Source organism: Rissa tridactyla, chromosome 1, assembly GCF_028500815.1.
Source record: "Rissa tridactyla isolate bRisTri1 chromosome 1, bRisTri1.patW.cur.20221130, whole genome shotgun sequence".
Lineage (NCBI taxonomy): Eukaryota > Metazoa > Chordata > Aves > Charadriiformes > Laridae > Rissa > Rissa tridactyla.
In genome coordinates this window covers 133,916,793-133,935,098 of record NC_071466.1, presented here as the reverse complement: position 1 = coordinate 133,935,098, position 18,306 = coordinate 133,916,793, and the positions used below count along the sequence as shown (strand labels likewise).

General features: G+C 42.5%; 1 protein-coding gene across 10 annotated transcripts in view; it reads right to left on the bottom strand.

The window, feature by feature from the left end:
- LOC128913851 (rap1 GTPase-activating protein 1-like) overlaps positions 1-18,306 on the bottom strand; it is a 48,747-nt gene that overhangs the window by 5,952 nt on the left and 24,489 nt on the right. For 3 of the 10 annotated variants that reach the window (XR_008468088.1, XR_008468092.1, XM_054212150.1), the window contains 10 exons: positions 17,925-18,080; positions 15,089-15,160; positions 14,817-14,903; positions 14,008-14,142; positions 12,267-12,413; positions 10,932-11,035; positions 8,515-8,628; positions 3,499-3,625; positions 3,311-3,413; positions 2,832-2,919 (listed from right to left, as the gene is read on the bottom strand). Coding sequence is in view for 4 of the 10 variants with exons in the window: in XM_054212150.1 (XP_054068125.1) it covers positions 2,832-2,919; positions 3,311-3,413; positions 3,499-3,625; positions 8,515-8,628; positions 10,932-11,035; positions 12,267-12,413; positions 14,008-14,142; positions 14,817-14,903; positions 15,089-15,160; positions 17,925-18,080 (1,133 nt within the window). In the remaining 6 variants the exon portion in view is untranslated. Of the gene's footprint in view, positions 1-2,831; positions 2,920-3,310; positions 3,414-3,498; positions 3,626-4,815; positions 5,916-8,514; positions 11,036-12,266; positions 12,414-14,007; positions 14,143-14,816; positions 14,904-15,088; positions 15,161-17,924; positions 18,081-18,306 lie in introns of those variants that run through there. The other 7 variants (XR_008468093.1, XM_054212163.1, XR_008468096.1 and 4 more) reach the window with 7 other exon arrangements.

Sequence of the window (18,306 nt, the reverse complement as noted above, 5' to 3'; positions counted from 1 at the left end):
ATGTTTATCCTTTTTAACCATGGCTCTCCTGGCATAAATCGAAGTCCAGATACAAACCTGCATGTTTGTTGGTGTACCTTTATATACTTGTTCGGGTTTTTTGTAAAAAAAAAAAAATGTCTGCACTGAAGATATAAAAGTAGATATGATACAGAAAAAAAATCCCCAGTCCTGCAGGGCGCAGCTGCCTTACCTTGCCAGGGTACCAAGAAACCACGGTGAAAGTTTTGCAGTGTCAGTATCAGGTCACCGCCATTGACAATGGAGTGTATAAAACCTAAAAATTTTGTTGAACTTTATATCACGTTCTCTGTAATGATTATTCTCAGTGATACATATTCATGATGTATATACCTGTGGTAAAATAAGGAGTCAGCAGGTAGGGAAACTCTCTAGGAAGAGCAGCAGAGGCCACTGGAAAGCATGCCTACTTCCAATATCCATAACAAAAGGGGAACAGCTAGGCTGAATAACCCAGCACTCTTATGCTGGAGAGTATATTGGGCCAGCAGCTTTTCCCCAAGGTGGCAAGCTAGTAGCTCACAGTGAGTTGGGCCTGTACTATCAACCTAGCACTTGGATCCGGATGTGAAAGTTCATAGCTCAGCTACAGCTCTAGGATCCAGTGGGATTTTCTGGCAAGAAATAGAATGCAGGAAGGAAAACGTTGCATAAATGAGTAGAGGGGTGTGCTGGTTTTGGCTGGGGTAGAGTTGATTTTCTTCATACTAGCTAGTATGGGGCTGTGTTTTGGATTTGTGCTGGTGTTGATAATACAGGGATTTTTAGTTATTGCTGAACAGTGCTTACGCAGCGGCAGGGCCTTTTCTGCTCCTTATTCTGCCCTGCCAGCGAGTAGGCTGGGAATGCACAAAAAGTTGGGAGGAGACACAGCCAGGACAGCTGACCCCAACTGACCAAAGGGATATTCCATACCATGTGATGTCACGCTCAGTATAAAAAGCTGGGGGAAGAAGAAGGAAGGGGGGGATGTTCGGAGTTGTGGCGTTTGTCTTCCCAAGTAACCGTTACGTGTGATGGAGCCCTGCTCTCCTGGAGATCGCTGAACACCTGCCTGCCGCTGGGAAGCAGTGAATGAATTCCTCGTTTTGCTTTGCTTGTGCATGTGGCTTTTGCTTTACCTATTAAACTGTCTTTATCTCAACCCACAAGTTTTCTCACTTTTCCTCTTCTGATTCTCTCCCCCATCCCAACCGGGGGAAGTGAGCAAGCGGCTGCGTGGTGCTTAGTTGCCGGCTGGGCTTAAGCCATGACAAGGGGTAAAAGGAGCGAGAACCCAAGCCAATACAACAAAAGCTTATAGTGGATGTCATGCGGGCTTCCACTGTGCTTTACATGATGCAGGTAGATGGGAGTGATAAGCGGATTTGTGGAAAGAGCACACTTGGATTAAACTATGGGCCATGTCAGGGGAGGCCTAACAGCACTGCATTATCACTGTGCCTGGGAATGCTCTTGGAGAAATGGACGGCAAAGGGAACTGCAGTTACCCTCAACGTCAAAAACAATGGGAAATCTTTTACTTGATGACAATAGTCAATTTCTGATACTCAAGCAAAACAAACTACTTTACATTACACTAATTTTATGCTCCCATTAGTATTTGCCATCATGAGTAAACACAAGCTGTTTGTTCGCTTTTGACAGGAACCATCTTTCCCACCTGCTTGGTCTCAGTGCAGCGCCACAAAGGCAACAGGAGTGAATAAAGCTCAAACATTTGTGAGGGGAGCTGTGGCCTGCTCAGGATAATCCCAGACATGTGGAAATGGTAGCATGGGCAATGCCACGGTGATACAGTGACAACCCTCACACCACCAGGCACAAAGAAGCTATTGCCTTTATGGTGTCATTTCTAGATCCCTTCAAAAAGAGACAATTTAATCGTGTTGGGCCTCCTGGCCTTATAGCATCTATTCATCACTCTTGCTCTGAGCTGATGACACTGAACTCTTTCTTCCTAGCCTTCCTACAGAAGCTCATTCCCAACTTCTGCCTCTTAAGCAGTTCATTAGCTGTCTTCTGCTGTGAAGGTTCCTCACATGCTGCTTTTTCATGTCTCCACATTTGATACCTTTATGTCTCTCCCTCAGTACAGGCAGACTCTGTATATAGCACCCCACTTCCTAATTATAGCATACAACATGGCTCTCTCCTCCTCCGCACAATCAAAAACTCCACTTGTTTTTCTTGTTCTTCCAGAGTGTCAATACCAGCCCCTTGGGCCCTCGTGTGCCTCTAAGTGTACAAGCCCTCGTGTTGTGAGTTGTTCTGCAGAAGTGGAGAAATCTTACAGAACATCTCACAGAACAGAGGTCTCTGCAGAACATCTCACAGCATCATATCTTCATTGATGTTGCTAAGACACAGGCAATTTTAAGCAGGGCCACTCTTGATGTCTCAGGGCTGCTGCAGAGACTGAGGCACAAAACTCTGTCTTCAAAGTAAATTGGCTTCACTTTCTGACCTTGTAATCCCTTGTAATCTTTTTCAACAATCCCTTTTCACACAAGTCCTATACAGATTTCACTGTTCCTTCCAACCTATTTTCTTCCTTGCCATCCACATAATCCCTAGTATCTCTTACCATCTTAACCTGCTCCTATTCCAGAATCTTTTAGCAACAAATGTTGTTTTGCTTTCCACAGTTCCTAATGATTTCCCAATCTCAAAAGCTTAATCTTTTCAATCATACTTTCCCAAAATCAAGGCTGAAGCCTCGTTCTCAAAAACAGACTGAAAGGGATTTAAATTTTCCATAATTTTAACTTTTCTGTAATTCAGTGCGGGTTAGTTACCTGATTACCCACCTTCTCAGGAGCATACTGCTTTGTTCAGGAAGCACTGTTTCTGTTTCTGTAATTCCCATATCCAAACTACCTAATTTATAAAGGGGCACTGCATGCAGAAAAGCAACCGTTGAGATACATGCTCTCCACAGAAACACGTAAACACATTACTTCTTTGCAATCTACTGTAACTCCTTCTGCAGTGTACAGCACTATTTATTCATGCTACTGAAACACACTTCCCCTTCCCATTCTCTCCCCATTACAGTTTGCATGATAGCTTCTCTCCCCATTTCTCTGAGCCTGTCCATCATCTACCTGCACTTCTCAAATCTTAAGTATACCTATACAAAAGATTTTGCCAAACAAATATGGCTCAACCTCACATATGCCTCTAGAAGCATCAGCAAAGGATTTTTTTTCTGATTTTCTTTCTTTTCTTTCTTTCTTTCTTTCTCTTTCTTTCTTTCTTTCTTTCTTTTCTTTTCTTTCTTTTTTACCTGGTGAGCTGGAAGTACTGGGTGTGCAGTCACTGTCATCCAGCCACATACTCTGAACCATTGAATCCTGTTTTGGAGGGCCCTCAAGAGAGCACATCAGCTCCTGGAGAGGGCAAAGAAGACGTGTTTTAATAATGGACTTGGTAAAATCAGGGAGGTAGCCTGTTTGTTAGAGATCATACACCCACCCTGTCATTCTCGTCTTCCTCGGATGTTTCATTTTCCCTCAAACCACTACAACAACTGCTTACACTGGATGAAGAACGTGAGAATGGCTGCATCACACAGTATCCTGAAGTCTGACTCCTGAGCAGTCTGTGAAATGCAAGCATTCGACATCATCATGCTTATTGTTACACATAGCCCTGCACTTTTTGTGACATAACTTTATTATACAGCAGTCAGAAACATTGAGAAGAAACTATTCATCCACAGTTAGATTTTCCACATAGGAACAGAATTGAGGTGAACTGGCTTGCATTCCTTAATTTCTAGTTGCTGCTTCATTTAGTAGAAACACCATTGCTTGTTTCCTTGCTAGATAACTGTATGAAAGGACAAGACTAAGTAAATTTTTAAGTCACAGACCTAAGTGTCTTAAAGCAGAGTGAGTCAAATCACCTGCATTTAAGCGCTGTTTACCTCTAGACATTCATAAAATCAACGGGTGCCTTCGTTTTGGAGATCAGATATTTTAAAAGCCTAAACACAACAGGATGAGGTGTTAAACTGAGTATGAAGGGAAAGCACTACCCAGCCTAGGCTACCTGTTCCCATAGCCACCCTCAGCCTATCATGTTTGGTCTTATGTGACATTCCAGACAGTACAAGGGGATTATAAAAGCACATTTTTCATGTCACAGAGCTTATAAACTGTCACCACTATGTTTCTGAACAGTTGTAACAGGAGGAGTCAGGAAAGCATATAGAAATTAACCAGCATTATAGAATGGTTAACTAAGAAAGCTTGAGGAAGCAATGAGAAGGTAGGAAAAAAATTACTGAGATCTGCATTATTTTAGGATATCTCTGTGCCAAACTATTAGGATCAAGTGCCAAGATCTCACACAGACAGGTCAGACCCCCCCTCTTCCTGACAGATAGGAACATATCCAGGTTAGGATGGCCATCCTGGTGATTTTGCATACGCCCAGTTGCCAGTAAACTGGCTCCTGTAGGTCCATCCCACCAGACTTTTAGCTCCCACAAGGTCATTACAAAAGGAACATTCAAAGCAAACTGCATTGGATCACTTGACCACCACTCTCTCAAATGTCATGGACACTGAGGTGGCCTGGTGCATGTTTCTTATCTGTCAAGAAAGACCCTTAAGGTCAGCTTCTCCCAGCTCAGAATTTGGGATCCACTGCTTGCAGTCATCTGGGAGAGAGAGCAGTCCATGAGGCTGATTGATAAGCTTACATGGTGGAAGGTGCACTGTGCATGTAAGCCTAACATTTACGGTGAAATACTGCCTGCACAAGAGACCAGTCTATAAGAGAGAGATGAAGCACTTAAAAATGTTAAGAACCCCCAAAAAAAGCTATGAGAAGCAAGAAAGATAAGACACTTTTAACATACTAAATATATTTATTCCTTCAGAAACACTGCAAAATGTGGCCAAGTCTTGACCTACAAGCAGTAATGAAACCTAAAGCCCCAGGCATATTACATGCCAGCATGCAACAGGGAGAACAGTAAAGACAGGGCCAATATAGGCCGAAGATACTTCCTCAGGAGATTAGGAAATATATTTTGGAGGAAATGAAGGCCAACATGCTTCTCCCTTAGCAGAGAAAATCAATAACATGAATTTAAGTGAGCTGGGACCTAGATTTCCACAAAGCATCTCCTTCTCAGCATCTTTCCTCAGCAGGTTTCTCCATCCTCGTTCTCTGCGCTGCACTTCCTGACCTATGTCATCCGAAGGCACTAGAGACAGAGGTGGAAACGTATTCTCCCACTCTTTCCTTCTGCGGACGACCTGTTCTCTTCTCGCTCATTTGAGCGGAGGGGAAGAGAAGGGGAGGCACTTCCCCTCCCCCATCCTCCTTCCCCCATCATTAGCAGGGGCTGGTTCAGTGGCTGCTGAATGGGCAATGGGAAGGGCATAGAACCAAAATGCTCCAATAGGAGCTATCTGTCCATCTCCCTTTCCCAGGATTTCTGCTCTAGGAACTGCCAGTGGAGCGTTACTTGGTGCCACTTGGTTTCTCCACAGTCCTTGAGGTCCTCTAAGTAAGTTCATGCTCCTCTTTAGCCAGGACTCTCATTTCACCCCAAAAGTCTTGCCAGTATCTTCAGTGAGGTAACCAATGACTGAGTAGCATCCGGTCCACTCCTGATTGGCTTGATGTCCCCACTCAGATGTGTCTGAGGAGGGAAAACACACACACAAAAAACCCATGTACTTTTCCCAGGATTTGGACATACACAGTACAGTGCTTGATTTTTCAGATGCAACCCAGAAAGCCGTCTGATCCTGAGAAGTTTTGCTACCCGGTTACTTAGGCTGGGTTCATTCTCTTGAGTCTGTCCCTTGGGAAGAAGGATTATTTGGAAGGCTACTTGGACAGTGGAGCAGGAAAACTAAAGAAAATTGTCCCTGTATGTGGGAGAGAAGACACTGTTAGCCCAAGAGAACAATGCGGTTTCACAGATTGCAGGCTGATCACTGCAGAGCATGTCGGAAATCAGCATATGGGGACAGAAAGTAAGTGCTGGTTTGTCTCTACTGTAAAAGAATTAATCTATCATTTATGTATTCTTTTTGCATTTATTTCCAAGTTGGTTTTAGCAGAACATAAATGAAGAGTTTGATCATTCAAGTCTGGAATCTGAAATGATTATTTAAGACCAGCAGCAAGATGCTGGAGGTTTTTGCAATAGAGAAATTTCCTGTGATGCTATTCCCTGGAGAGAGCCAGGAGTGGACTGATGACGTACTACCAGGGATAACATTTTTAATATGGGCTGCATAAATTACTGTAGAACCAGCCGGAACTCTTTTTGCATTAGAAATATACCTATATCATGATCCTGATTTGTGGTTCCACAATTAATGGACAATAAATAGACTATTTCAGTAGAACTTCAGTAGAACTGTCTCTGAGACAGACTGTTAGAATTACACACCTAGACTGTTCCTGCAATACCGTGCCAATACTGTCTTGGTGAAACTGGTGTGCATTACATGGTGGAATTACGTGTCCTTGATTCCCTGTTCCAGATGTGATGCAGAAGGTATGGCTGCACGTGGGCTGCTCCCTAACTCTGAAATCATGATCCTAACTATGGCTAATCATCAGTTGTGCAAAACTCCATGCTACATCCCATCTTGTAAACAAACTTTCCAGGAATGGGCTGAACCACCACAACTGTGAAAAGACTTTTTCTGGTGATTGTACAAGTGGTTTTGAGGCCATGACTGGAAAAAGATGCATGGAGAGAAGCCTGGGGACAAAAGTAAACAGACTGCCAAATCATGCAGGTCATGTCTCATGTGCATAAACAATATTCATGCTAGTACTTCTAGTGAAATCCCATGCTATGTTTGCTCTCCGAAAGCATGTGATATCAATTTGAAACAGATGTTGCAGCTGGCTCACCTCCTCAGCTGATGAATGGGGAATGGGGGTGGGGAATTGGGGAAAGCACACAGTCAAATGCAGAAATCAGGAACAGATGTCAAGAAAGCGTCATCATTTTTTTCCAGGACATGCGCACATTCTACAGTAGGGTAACCAGGACTAGCCAAGCTATGAGATGTTTTCTTACTAGGCAGAATTCTTGCTGATTATGCAAGGTTGCTTCAGCTACCTAATCAGAGCAAGAGTCCCTCACACATGCCTAGCCAGGAACTTCTGGTTCACTAACAAAGTCCCAGGCAGGAAGAGGAAGGGGAGGTGGAATGATGTGGTAATACTGGAAGATGGGGGGTGCTGACCAGTCGGTGGTTCCATGTCCTGTGTTCTTTCTTGTCCTTGGCTGCCAGAACTAGCATCTTAAATGGTCTGTATCTCCTAGCTGCGCTCCAATCCTCCTTCCCACCAAAATTTTGGACACCCACTCAACCCAAAAACTAGTATCACAAAAGTATACTTAACAGACCTCTGCACCTTGGCTGTGACAAAATTCTGGGCAGTCCTACAGCATACAATTGGGTAGCTGAACTACTGCAGTCACCAGCCTGTATTTCTCAGGGACCATTGGGTCTAGTTGGAAGGAAGGCCCTTCCTTGTCAGACTTAGCACCAGGAGCAACCCACAGAGGCCTGGCTCTAGGGCACCTCCTGGAATTTTCTTAGAGCAGCCCCAGTCCTAAGAAAGGGACATGCCCAACTACCAAGTACTCAGTGCCCTCTTTGCCACAGGTCTCATACAAATTCTCAGTGAAAAAGAAATTCAGGTGTGGCAAGCTGCTCCAGAAAGTCAGCTGCAGTCTTGGATTTAGAGACAGGCTGCTCCGGAGTCTTGGAAATGAAAATGCGTGGTTTCCGTGAAGTCTTGAAGTATCCTAGATAGGATCACACCCCAGCATAATACAACTTAGCAACAGCAAAGCTGCGCTACCCGGAAAGTGCATTTTTCCAGTTTTTGACCATCAGAAGCTAGAGAACTGTTTTGCAGACTACCACATGAAGTGCTTTGCAGGAGAACACTGGGTGCGGTATGGCGTGCTTTCGCAATGAAAGATAGGTGCAACACATGGGACCCTGCTGTAACACTCTGTGAGGACCCAAAACAGGCTAGTTTATGCTGGTTGGGAGCAGCAGCATGAATCCTGCTTAAAGGGGCAGAACTTGAGTACAACCCAACATACCCTTGTCCAAGCTTCTCCATGAAGCTCTAAAATCACTCCAGAGCAAACTACGGAGGAAACATACACATGAGCAAGCATGGATAATCGGACAGCTAGGGCTTTGTGTAACCTATTGGATGTGAGCTAATGTTACAGTAAAGATATAGCCAAAATCACCTTTAAGTGGTCCAATTTTTCTTCACTGACTGTTTAAGGAATCTGAGTTCCTTACTTACACGGCCTGAATTATTGTGCCATGGCCAGACATCTAACTTTTAAGATGCTGCAATGCCTGATGTGGACAATCTCAGAAAAGCCTTTAACAGAGCAAGACATGCACCACACTTAAGCCAATACCAGACACAGTGAGCATCTTTCAAACATTAAAATTATTTTCAACTCACTTGTTCTTCCTGCTGGGGAACTCTGGGGAGCTGGGACTGGATGATCCGTCAGACTTCAGGTCAAAGAAAGTTCCTGGATTGTCCAGCACCTTCTGTATCCTCTCTGCAGTGTCTCTGCTGGGACAAAAGAGAAACCAGCTATACCCCAGGGCCAGAGTTAACCACTGTCTATTCTAACACTTCCTTGCAAGCTACAACACAAAGCTGGATCTTGCCTATACACATGAAAGGGAAGCAAATACAGTTGTATTTAAAAGGGCAGACTCCTTAGATATGACCTGTTGAGGGCAATATATTAGAAATGGCCAACTTGAAGCTCCTTTTTAATTGACGTAAAAGCCAAAATTAATTTCAGGATTCTCCTTTAATTCTACAAATTTTTCTTCTACCTTCCCCATTTCATTGGTCTTAAGAAGCTTTGAGATTGATTAGAGATCTTATATATTTATTGCATAAAGAAAAAGGATTCAGCTAATTTCTCTGTTTCAGGATGGTTACAATAGTTTTGTTTCTACTAGTACTTGTCAAGATACTTCTGAAGAAAGCTGTCTGTGTGAGTAACTGGAAAGTGGGATATGATTAATTAAGGACTGGATAACTCGTGTTTTTGTTGTGGGGTTTTTTTGTGGCTTCAGTGATGGAGTTCACAAAGTTCCTCCTCTGCTCTCTCGGTCAGTTGATCACAGTTCCTCATTCCCTCACTTGTGCTAATACAACTGTTAGGGAGACTGGAAATTATCCTGGCAAGAACCGATCCTACATGACCCTGAAACTTCTATGACACTTGAACAAGCGGGGTGGACTGGGTCGGCTCTGTCATCAAAGCCTGCATATCGTTAAACTACAGCTTCAGGGTGAAGTCACACATGACACGTTGAGCTCACTGTTGCCACACGGAGAGCCTGCTCCAGCCCCCTCCACTCTTGCTGAGCGTACTTTCCATCAGTCCTGGTACCCATCGGGCTTCTCCATGAGACAGTTCATGGCAGAACCTGGCAGACAATTAATCCAACGAAAGAAAGTTGATAGTTTTCTGTTGGATTAATGGACTGAGTCAGTCCACTAAGCATCTGAGCCATCACGAGGAATGGGACAGGATTGGGTAGTTGAAAGAGACAGTGGGAGAGGGAAAGTGTGATACCTGCTTTACAGCAGCCATGAACTATTAGACCAGTTGCTTGTCCTTCAAGAATCACCCAAAAAGTGTTTCAGAAAACACAAGATAAGGCTCGCTGTTCCTCATATGTAAGATTACAAATAAGCAAAAGGAAAGCTGAGTGAACCCAACGGCTCACCAATTCCTTCCTAGCAAAGAGCAGGAAAAAAAGAAAATAAATCCAGGGTTTTTCCTTGTTGTAGAAAACTTTTACAGGTCTTTTAAGGGGATAGTGAAGGATGTTGCATGCAAAATAATGGATTGAGGGGCACAGCTGCATAAGGTACAAAATTATTTAAAGTAGTGAGGAGCTGTGGCTACTGTGTTGGCTTAGACTGTTACAGGGAAGTTGTCTCAGAAGATTTTATTTTTCTCAAACAAATTTCTATACTATTTTTATTCAGATTAGGTCATAGGCACCTCATTAATGAAAGGTCCAAGAGAATAACTGGAAAGAAGGGAAAATGTAGTAATTCTTCATGTTGTGAAATCACTAGTTTCCACATTAAAGATGGCTTTCCGCCTTTTACACTGAGTCTTTAAGCTGTTCCCTGGAATTCTTGCAACTGGGAAAACTGTATGTTAGATGCAAAGCACTCCTGTGAGACTTTTGAGACTGTATAATCTTAAAAAGATGTCTCAGCTAGAGCCAAAACAAATTTATTGATTTAACTAAATAATTCTGTCAAATATTCCAAATCACTCCTTAAACCTGTATGTTACCCCTTAATCATAATTATTGTTCAGACCATCTAATTTAAACGCTAGTTATTTTGACTTAAACCTTTTTTTAAGAAATCCTTTTTTAAAGTTATCAGAAGTTTTGTTTATTTGAATTTTTTAACATGAAAACAAACAAAAAATCAAACACCCAATTCCCCCTTCCCAAGTAAAAGCCTTTCATCTGACCCTTACCTAAAGTGGTGAATACTTTTCGCCACAGGAGAACCAAGAGTTCCAGATCACAATGCACGATGTTTAAGAGCGATCTTACCATATTCCTCCACCCATCTCCTCGCTTCTTCCTCAAATATTGATTCTCCCCGTTTCCAAATGTCCTTTTTTATTTTGTTTGTTTCTGTCATTTGTCCATTTCTCCGTTAGCCGATAATCAGGCTTTTCTTCCCATTCCAACCATTTCCATTTCAGTTCTCATTCCTGTCGATTCCCTCTCTGTCCTTATATGTGCCTTTCTACCTCCCTTTTCTCATCTCCTCCTGCTTTTTTTCCTCTCTTTGTCCCACCTTCCCACGGCTCATACCTCTTTTCCTCCTGTATGTTCTCAATGCCAATGGCACTACTCCGTCGCCCATGGAAGCGGCTGGCTCGAGTACGTGATGGGCTCCTACCAGGCAAGGCAAAAGACTAGAAAAAAGGAAAGTGTGACAGAAAGGAGGGAGGGGAACAAGACAGGAAAAACCGGAGAACTGGAAGTATGGGACAGGGAGTTTGCGATGTGGATCCAGATCCTCTTCTTTACTCTGCAATACAATAGCACGGCCCAGCTCCACCGGTGCAAGAAGTACTTTCTGTCAGTGAGAAAGAGAAGCTAGGGCTCACAAAGGTGGTATGAGAAAGAGACAGAGAGATATAGAAACAAAGGCAGAACAAGATACACAGCCAGCGTACAGAGAAAGAGGCTCAGGAAGGGAGGTATCCCCATATTACGAGAGGAGAGGCAGAATCAAGAAGGCAGAGAAAACTAGAAGTTAAAGGAGAAAAGGAGGCAGTAAACCCAAGTCATTACTATTCTGTGACTTTGTTGTGCTGACATAAAGAATGCATACAAACTGTCACCAAGAAATTTCCACACTGAAAGGCACCTTCTTGGCTTACTCAGAGATGTTTTTTCGTAGTTTGCTTGTATTGACATCAGTAGCGTAGAGACCACAATAAGCTGGATGCACTTTGGCCAAGGTAACCATATTTCCAATATTAGAAACATATATCCTTTTCTGGAAAAATTTGTCACGGATTTATTATGCTCGCACTGATCATATATGTTTAGTATTCCTAGAAAATAAAAAAGACTTTGATAGTGACTAAAAATATTCACTCTTTCTCTCACCCCAGACTTTATTAATTCTGCTGTTTGTTGCCAACATGCAAATTCTATTTGCAGCAAAACAGCACACTGAATAAACATTGTGCACTTGTTTATATTACAGAAAAGAATCTGACTGGCGAAATTGAAGAAAATGGAACAAATCTAGTGTCCTTATGTTCTCATCTCTTGCCACATGACAATACTGTACCATTCTGGTCAAACCACAGTGCATTCATTTTTTTTTAAGGTATGGCAACGTACAAGATCTAATCCAGGATAGCAGAGATAGATGTCTGATACAGAATCACGTTTGGCTTTCTTCTCTCAGTCTGCATCAGTCTCAGCTTTAGTTTACAGATGAACTGGGGCTAGGCACAGACAAAGCAGACTGCAACATGTGCCGTCCCCACTTGTGAAACGGGATGATACAACAAAGAGAGATTCACAGAAGGACAAGAGGACAAACTAATAGGGAAAGAGAAATAGAACGCACGAGTGGGTCACAAAGGTATGCTGGGTTTCTTCTTACAGCCCACCCAAATACCTTACCGCAGCAATGGCCTTAGGGCCCTCGGCGACACTCTGGCTGAGGGCAAGGCCAGCTGTAGTTGGGCGGCTGGGCAGGGTGGCTGGCTGCTGCTTTCTCATGGATATCCCCATGGTATCCAGGCTCTGGCTGCGGCCTCTGATCACCCGCTGAACAGAAGGGAGGCAGGGAAACAGACAAACATGGATACACATATAGACATGCACACGGTAGGGCAGCATGGAAAGCACCACAGATTGGGTGGAAAGTTGTGACAGACCAACACCAGAACCACAGAAATCCTAGCTCCTAGAAGGCAGCATCTTAGATGTTACCCGTTTTTGGTCCTAGGTGATTCATGGAGCTCACTGCCAGGGAAGAACTCTTCCTTAAGTACGTGCAATACTTTCACCTACCTTGTCCTGTTGCAATAAGCAGAGATTCCCTACCAGTATCCCAGTATACTGGGTAAGACAGCATCATCTGGAGCAGTCCTACCCAGCACAGGCTACAAACCACAAAATCAAACTCCTCTTCAAGACTGTAAGGTTCAGTCTTGCATGAACTTGAGTTCAAGGGGAACTTGAACTTGCAAGGGGAAAGCAGCCATATCAAAATCTGCAGCATTTGAAAACGCCATTTTCTGAGTTTAATACGTAGTCTTTTCCAGCCTTTTACAAAGGTCATCTGTGTACATGACAAGCAAATCACAGCATGCGCTAGAAGTCAGAAAAGGACATTTTGGGATAATTAGTGGAAGACGTGGATGGGTATGAAATTCCTGGTTAGCAGAAAAGGCAGGGTAGACTGTACGTAAAAATACACCTCACCAAAGCACCCTCGCTCTGACCAAAGCTACGCATATAGCTACCAAACCTATATGTGAATGGATTTGTTTCACAGCCCTTAATGACTCTAACCAGCCCACCATACAAAGGAGGTGGAGGTCACCTGAAGAAATGCTATTTATAATATGGCTCTATGTCCAGACAGATAACTTATTATAAAAGAAGTGGCGAGGCCCTTCCCACAGAAGTGGGAAAGGGGAATTAGGTAGGAAAGTGATATTAGATTCTCTCAATACAATCAATTCAAAACTCAGTTTGCCTTTTCATACAAAACCTTTGCTTTCTCCTATCACCTTTATCACTATTGAGAGTAAGTTCTGTCACACCTGATCTTGATTTATTAAAAAAAATAAAAAAAAATAAATACAGTGTCATCTACACTGAACAAAGATAAATTAACTCTGTCCTTTAGAGGGTAAGTAAAGCATCACAGTTTTTCTGGACAGTACACTCACAGATATGTTAGAAACTCTCTTGCAACTCTTTCAATTATAACGAAAATTAATTGGAAGAGATCTGCTGTAGGAACTGAAAGCTGCTTGCTACTAGTTATTAAAATTCCTCTGCAAACACTCACTCCTTTTTCTGTAAGTCATGGAGTGAAACCCCATCTGACACTAGACACCAGCAGGAAGCATAAAGAGTTTGACTTCTCAGGGACAGCATGAAATTCCACCCTAGATCATGCTGTAGCTCTGTAGAAAGGAGCACAGAAAGGGGGAAAATTTCTTTTCTTGAGAGATATGATAAAGCACAGTTAAGATGCTCTAAAGAAAGGCTGCTGGATGGAAAGACTTCTTTTCTGTCTCACCCTAAGCACAGCTGATCAGCAGGGTCAATGTTCCTTGGAGGGACACATAATGAACTTGAGAAAAGTGTGAGCAACTGGGTAAGGCATCAATCCACTATGGCTCACCTTGAAATTCTCGAGGAAGCCCCCACTGCCATTCTCTATCTTGTCATCCTCCCCTATGGGCAATCCCATCATACTGCGACTGCGAAGCTGCAGCTCCTCAAAAAGGCTTTCCAAGAGGGCACTCCGGGTTCTTTCCTGCATCAACATTGGGAATGAAAACACAGCTATTATTGGGAGAGAAGGGATTTCCCCGTCCTCCCCCGTTTTTGCAACATCTCACATCCCCCCTAAAAAAAAAAAAAAAAAAATAAAAAAATCACCATAAAAATTAATTTAAATAGTTTAAATAGTATGAAATGGCTTTAGCTGTATAGTTATGGAATATATTAGAGTAATACCCAGCCCTTTTAAACTGTTTCTAAAGCAAGTCATAAAGGACATCAGTACTTCTTTACAGGTGATGAAACAAAGGCATGGATTGAGGGCAGGTTTTTTCTAGATCAGGTAAGCAGCAGAGTCTGGAGCAGAATTTTGGTACCTTGAACCAAAATCAGTGATATCAGTACGCATCCTGTAGCACAATACCAAGTTTCAGCTAATACACAATTTCCTCCAGCAAAATGTAAGCATCATATTCCCATTCTTACTTGAGCGTTAGATCTTTACATTAGTATGTACCTTTTCATATTCTATCACACCTGCTGTGAAATACAAAGGAAGCATCACATAGCTGAGTATAATCACAATTCATCTTCCTTTTTTAAGCAACACAAAACTAGAAGAAAGTAACAAAATATATTGTATTTTCTTAATCTGGCATTAATATAGTTTTATAATTTTTAATGGAAGCAACCAGGTAATAGACCCACCTCTAATTTAGCAAATTTCTCAGCTCGATAGCAGCTGTACTCAGCATTGATGAGCTTGGCCAGGAGGAATTCACGAAACTCTGCACTCTACAAGACAAGATGAAGGCTAGACTGGAGATGAAAACAGTAATAAAAATGTCATATGAGAAAAGCTCTGCCTTACTGCTCTTTAGACCTCCAAAGTCATCTAGCCAGATTGACGACACTGACTCAGAACACAGAGGTGTGTACCACATCCCCCTGCCATCTAACACTGGACCAGAGAAACAAACCTTTCTAAATATGGCTGGATTTGGCAGAGGGGGTCCAAAGAAAGGGACGTCATCTCGGGCTGTGACTGAAACCTGAAACAATATAAGGGGAAGAAAAATAAGTATCATAACACCAGTGAGACTATCAAAGCCTTCAAACTGCCACGGTATATATACGGTATGTCCGATCCCTCCTGAATCATTTACATATCGAAGAGAAATCTAACATGATGTCCTGTGCATCCATCTGTTTCTGTACTCAGTCAACAGATGTGCTGATTTATCTCCCGGAAATTCAGTCAGTTAGATGTGCACACAGTAAGAGCAACAAAATACAATTGAGCAAATTGCTTTTTAAAAAAAATATATTTTTAATAAATATTTTAAATAATAATCAGTTCATTTAGAACAAAAAAATGAGATGCTTCTATCCAGCCTGCAAGATTTACCTCCACTAGAGGAACCTTTGTCAATACGGTTGGACTGACCTATTTTTTTTTTACAAGGAATCCTCGGTGGAGATAGACTGCACGCTGAGGGGAGTGTCTCAGCGACACTCCCTCTCTGAGTCACATGTGCTAAGTCTACAAAAGCACTTTCCCAGTAATACATGTTTCTGTGTTGGTTTTTTTGTTGTTGTTTTTGTTTGTTTTTTTTTTTTTTTTTAACATGCTCCTACATGACATAAAAATGCCAAAAAAGTAACCGTAATGCAGTTCAGTTTTTACATACTGTTACTTGGCTCTTCACAGTGCTTACCTGTAATTATATGCAGCTATCTTACCAGATACATACAGCACTTACAAATATCTCACAGTTACTTTTTTTTTGTCATGTTTGAGATGGAACAATACCATTATTTGCCATTTCATACAACAGGGAACAATGTCAGAAAAACTTAACAGCAACTGCCTCAAAATAACATTTACACTCCAGTGTAAATGTCACCGAGACAATGAGAGGCATGAGTTTAATGAGTGGAAGAAGGAAAGGGGCCTTTGATTTAATTCAGATTTCTCACATTATAGGCCAGCTCCCCTAATTACAAGGCCTCCCTCTCCCTCCCAACAGAGATCTACCAGTCAAAATCCTGCTTTGCATTTTTATTTTCTGATTACAAAAGTTGATTCAAATAAACGAATGCCATTAATTTTCCAATTTAACCACTAGGCACTAAAGCTTAAGTAAATGCAACAAAGGATGGAAAAAAAGTCTTCTCAAACTGCAGTCTTTTAGGTACTAGAATGCTCTCAAGGCAGAACGAGTTAAAACCGCTTTGGAAGAGCCTTTAGAGAACACTCTGCATTGGCTCTAGGGTCTTGACTGGAACGATTTCTTTTTCATGAAATGATGCAGCCAACCCTATTATACTGAAAAAAAAACCAATGCCATTGCAGACAGGCAAAAACAATAGCAGGAAGAGAAAAGAGAAATGGCAAGCTTCCCGAGCTCTTTTTTCTTGTCATTAAAAAATTCCAGTGAATTTCTGTGCCCTACAAAACAGAGCAAGAGGAGAACTGGAACCCCATGCTCCTGATCAACATGAAGCTATCGGGTCACTGCAGACTGGCTGCCCATAGCATAGGAAACAATGGAAGGTTTTGTTCCACCACCAGCACCCTCTTTGGTGGGACAGGAGATGGGGATCCTGTCCTATTTTTTACGTTCTTGGTGTTCTTGTAGACCTCCAAGGCGTAAGGACTCATCACCAAATCAGAATTCCTACATAACATGAGACATAGCACTTTAATTAAAATATTTCGGCAATGGAAAATCCATCACAGAATGCAAGCTTCTATATATTTTCTGCTCTCTCAGCATGACTGAAAGTTGGACATAAAGTTATATAGACATCCATACAAAGTCACATGACAGAAAAACAGCTGTGTCCAAAGGCTGCAACCAGGGAATTTGTGTTCTAGAGGGGGCTTGTTCATGTTCTAGCCAAACTGGTGGGCCCTAACAGATAGCAATTCCCTGCCAGATGGGCATCAGTTCTGGGATCCCCCAAAGCAGATGTAGCTGGTTGGGATTCCATAGATGAGGCCAACCAGCTGTATCTGACCTGCAGTCTCAGGCAATGCAAGCTCTCAGCACTGTGCTCTGCAGCGTGAGCAATGCAGACATGGCTTTCAGTCAGGTGAATGAGTTTTATCTGGCTTAGATAATGTAAACAAGACATCCCCCAAAATGGCATCAATTGCTCCTTGTGCTCTTTGATGTAAACAAAAATTTTTTATCCAAATTCGTCCTGCTTTCCCAAGCATCATCAAGCATTCCCAAGCTTTAAGCTTCAGAAAATAATTAGCTACTTCGAAAAACATATAAGTACATTCTAGTTTCATGTGTAGATATACTTAATGAATTCATCAAATTATTCTCTGACCTTCTATTTGCTAGGTAGGGGCAGTAAGCAGTCCTGGACTCCTTTCAGTAAAACACTTGTGTTACAGGATTTTAATCATTCTCAGCCTCACCTCCTAGCCCCGTCCAGCTTACGAATACTTTTATGAAATCTGAATACTCAACAAACGTGAACACAGATTGCTAAATAGTAGGAATCACAGCAAACAGAGGGGACCTCTGCAGAAGTATAGAGTAGAGAACAACAGAGCAGGAAGGAGACTCCCGGTCAGAGATCACAGGGTGGGTGAAGGGCAAGGAGAGCTGGTGGCAGCTACTGGATCTAATTATTGCCTTTCACTGAAAACGTTGATCAAGTTTACTAACAGAGCAAGCAAAGCTGAGGAAGACAGCTGGCTGAACCTGTACCTCTCCCAAAGGCCCAAGAACAGGTTTCCACTTCAAGGATCAAAATCAGTGAATCAGTGCAGAGGGATCTATTGGCTCTGTTTACCTTGTAGAAAGTGTCTCCAGTGGTGCCAGGGGTGAGCTGAACTACCACATAAGCATGTAGGAAATTAGAAGCAATCATATCAGGGACAAAAGGCGTGCTTTCATCCTGGAAGATGATGGCTACAATGTCATTCCCAATATGACGCTTCCGCTGAAGCTGGAGAGGGGAAAAAAACAATAAAGCAAAGAAGGCGGGTGAAAAAGAGTAGAACAGTACGATGGGGCCTCAAACACCAGTCTGTCTAGCATCTCCAACCATTTGTTCAACCAACCCCCTCATCACTACTTTCACCATTACTCCAGCCGTAATTCCCAACATTACATAGTTAGGCATTCTCCCTTCACCACTGGCCCCTCACCAAATACCCCTCCCTCTTAGCCAC